This window comes from Tupaia chinensis, unplaced genomic scaffold (genome assembly GCF_000334495.1).
Source record: "Tupaia chinensis unplaced genomic scaffold, TupChi_1.0 Scaffold000258_1, whole genome shotgun sequence".
Classification (NCBI taxonomy): domain Eukaryota; kingdom Metazoa; phylum Chordata; class Mammalia; order Scandentia; family Tupaiidae; genus Tupaia; species Tupaia belangeri.
In genome coordinates, this window is record NW_006159738.1 from 1,623,531 (window position 1) to 1,625,671 (window position 2,141).

Consider the following 2,141-nt stretch of genomic DNA (forward strand, 5'->3'; position numbering starts at 1 on the left):
ACTTCACAGAGGTTTGTTTTTATGTCATTCCCCCTGTTTTTTTTTTTTTTTTAACATTTATTTATTATTATTCTTCAGTTTGATCAAAGAGAGACCGAGAGACAGAGAGAGAGAAAGGGAGGGAGGCAGAATGAGAAAGCAAGCCTCCATGTCCAGGACTTGAGCCACGGCCGGCCACGTGGGAGTCCGGTGCCTTAACCACCTTACCACCTGCTGGCCTATGCCACTGTCTTTTCAGTCTCTTAGTACCTAGGGGAATTGTTCTGGGCACCTGTCACTGTCCGTGTAATAATAGCCGCGAACCTTTGAGCATTTGCTAATGCCAAGGTCTCTTGGAAGAGCTCTCCCCTTGAGTTAGATGCTGTGGTCGTCCCTATCTGTGGAGGAAAAACCAGAACATGGAAAAGCTTTTCCACTTTTCTTTTAAAAACTCTTCCAAGACCGTTGACATACACAGCCTTTGGAGTGAGGCAGGCTGGGCCTCCATCCTACGTCTGCTCCTGACTAGCCGTGTGACCTCGGGCAAGCCGTTGGAGCGTCTTTGTAACATGCAGCTCATCACAACAGTACCTACCTCCTGGGTTATAATTCAGATAAGTGGGCCAGCAGGGGGCGTGGTGGTTAGGGCACTGGACTCCCCCCATAGCTGACTGTGATTCAAGGTTCAAGTCCCTGACCCTGCAGCTTGAAAAACACTGTGTGTGCGTGCACGTGTGTGTGTGTGTGTGCTCAAAATCCCAAAAGAAGAATGGAGGAGAAGGAATTGTGGCATGGCCATGCCCCGTGGGAGGTGAGTTCTCACTTTCCCTCTCTCTGTCTCTAGTGAGTGTATGTGCCCTGTGGTCAAAACCTTAAAAAAAAGCAAAAGAGGTGTTCATGTGACTGGTATAACGCCTGTCAAGTACATAGGCTGAAACAGTGCCTCGCAGATAGTGCCACGCAGGTGTCGGCTGTCCCTACAGAAGCGAGGCCCTCCTGCGTGTGACAGCCTCTCGTCACCACGTGTGTGTGTTGAGGACACTTCCAGGGACTCATTCCAGGCGGACCTTCCTGTGTTGAGAGCTAGTTCTACCCCGTGTGTAACTGACGCTCCTCGGGGCGGGCCCGTACATTCTGACACTGAGAATGTTGCACCCTCCTTGGGCAGTGAGCTCGGCAGGCAACTTTACGGCATGCCCCTTCCCTCCACCCTGTCCCTGTGCCCACTGACAGTCACTGTGTCCCGGAGGACAAACCAGATCGATTGGTTGGAGGTGCTCTTTTTTGAAATTAGCAAAGACTCTTCCCATGGTCTGACCCCAGGGCCAAACGACTCCTCTTGCAGACCTACGGCTACGAGCACATCTTGACCCTGCACAACCTGGAGAAGGCTGGGCTGCTGAGGGCGCAGGCGGGCGGCAGGAACAACTACCCGACGATTCGGAAAACGCTGCGCCTCTGGATGGATGACGTTAACGAGCAGGTGAGGCTCGCCAACCCCCAGCTGGGTGGACCGGAGCTGGACGTGGGATGGGGGTGGGGATTAGTTTAAGTTTCTGCCGTCACACCCCAGTCCGACAATTTTGGATTACCCAAAAGCCGCAGTCAGGGAGCGTCAGGTCTCCGTACTGACGGACCTCTCCTTGGATTACCCCGCAGAACCCCACGGACATATCCTACGTGTACAGTGGGTACGCGCCGCTCAGCGTGCGGCTGGCGCAGCTGCTGTCCCGGCCCGGCTGGCGGAGCATCGAGGAGGTCCTCCGCATACTCCCGGGGCCCCACTTCGAAGAACGGCAGCCCTTGCCCACAGGACTGCAAAAGAAACGTGAGTCCCCGTGTACCTCACCTGGTTCGCGTCCAGCCGTCGCTCTTTGTAAAACCCCTGGGAAGGCACGCAGGAGGCAGGGCCGGCCGAGCCTCCGTTAGCCGCTGCCGTACCTGATCACCTCTCGGGGGAGCAGCTTTCAACCTCTGCATTGGGAAAACACTCCTGAGATCCAAGTCAGTGTCCCCAAGTTTCAGGTGACTGTACCAAGGCATGTTTGACCCTTTGTTCTGATGGACAATGAAGCGTGGTAAGCCGTGGGAAGAGACACCCATACAAGATCGCTATTTTTTTTTTGGGGGGGGGGGGTTTTGCTATAGGGCGCGGGGTCCTG

At 54.6% G+C, this 2,141-nt stretch overlaps 1 protein-coding gene across 2 annotated transcripts in view; it reads left to right on the plus strand.

Moving 5' to 3' along the window:
• The window catches only part of VPS33A (VPS33A core subunit of CORVET and HOPS complexes), a gene marked incomplete at its 5' end in the record, with an annotated part of 19,165 nt that overhangs the window by 13,779 nt on the left and 3,245 nt on the right, over nucleotides 1–2,141 (plus strand). Inside the window, 2 exon segments of one of the 2 annotated variants that reach the window (XM_014588107.1) lie at nucleotides 1,325–1,462; nucleotides 1,639–1,807. In XM_014588107.1, the coding sequence (XP_014443593.1) occupies nucleotides 1,325–1,462; nucleotides 1,639–1,807 (307 nt within the window). 2 annotated transcript variants of the gene reach the window in all.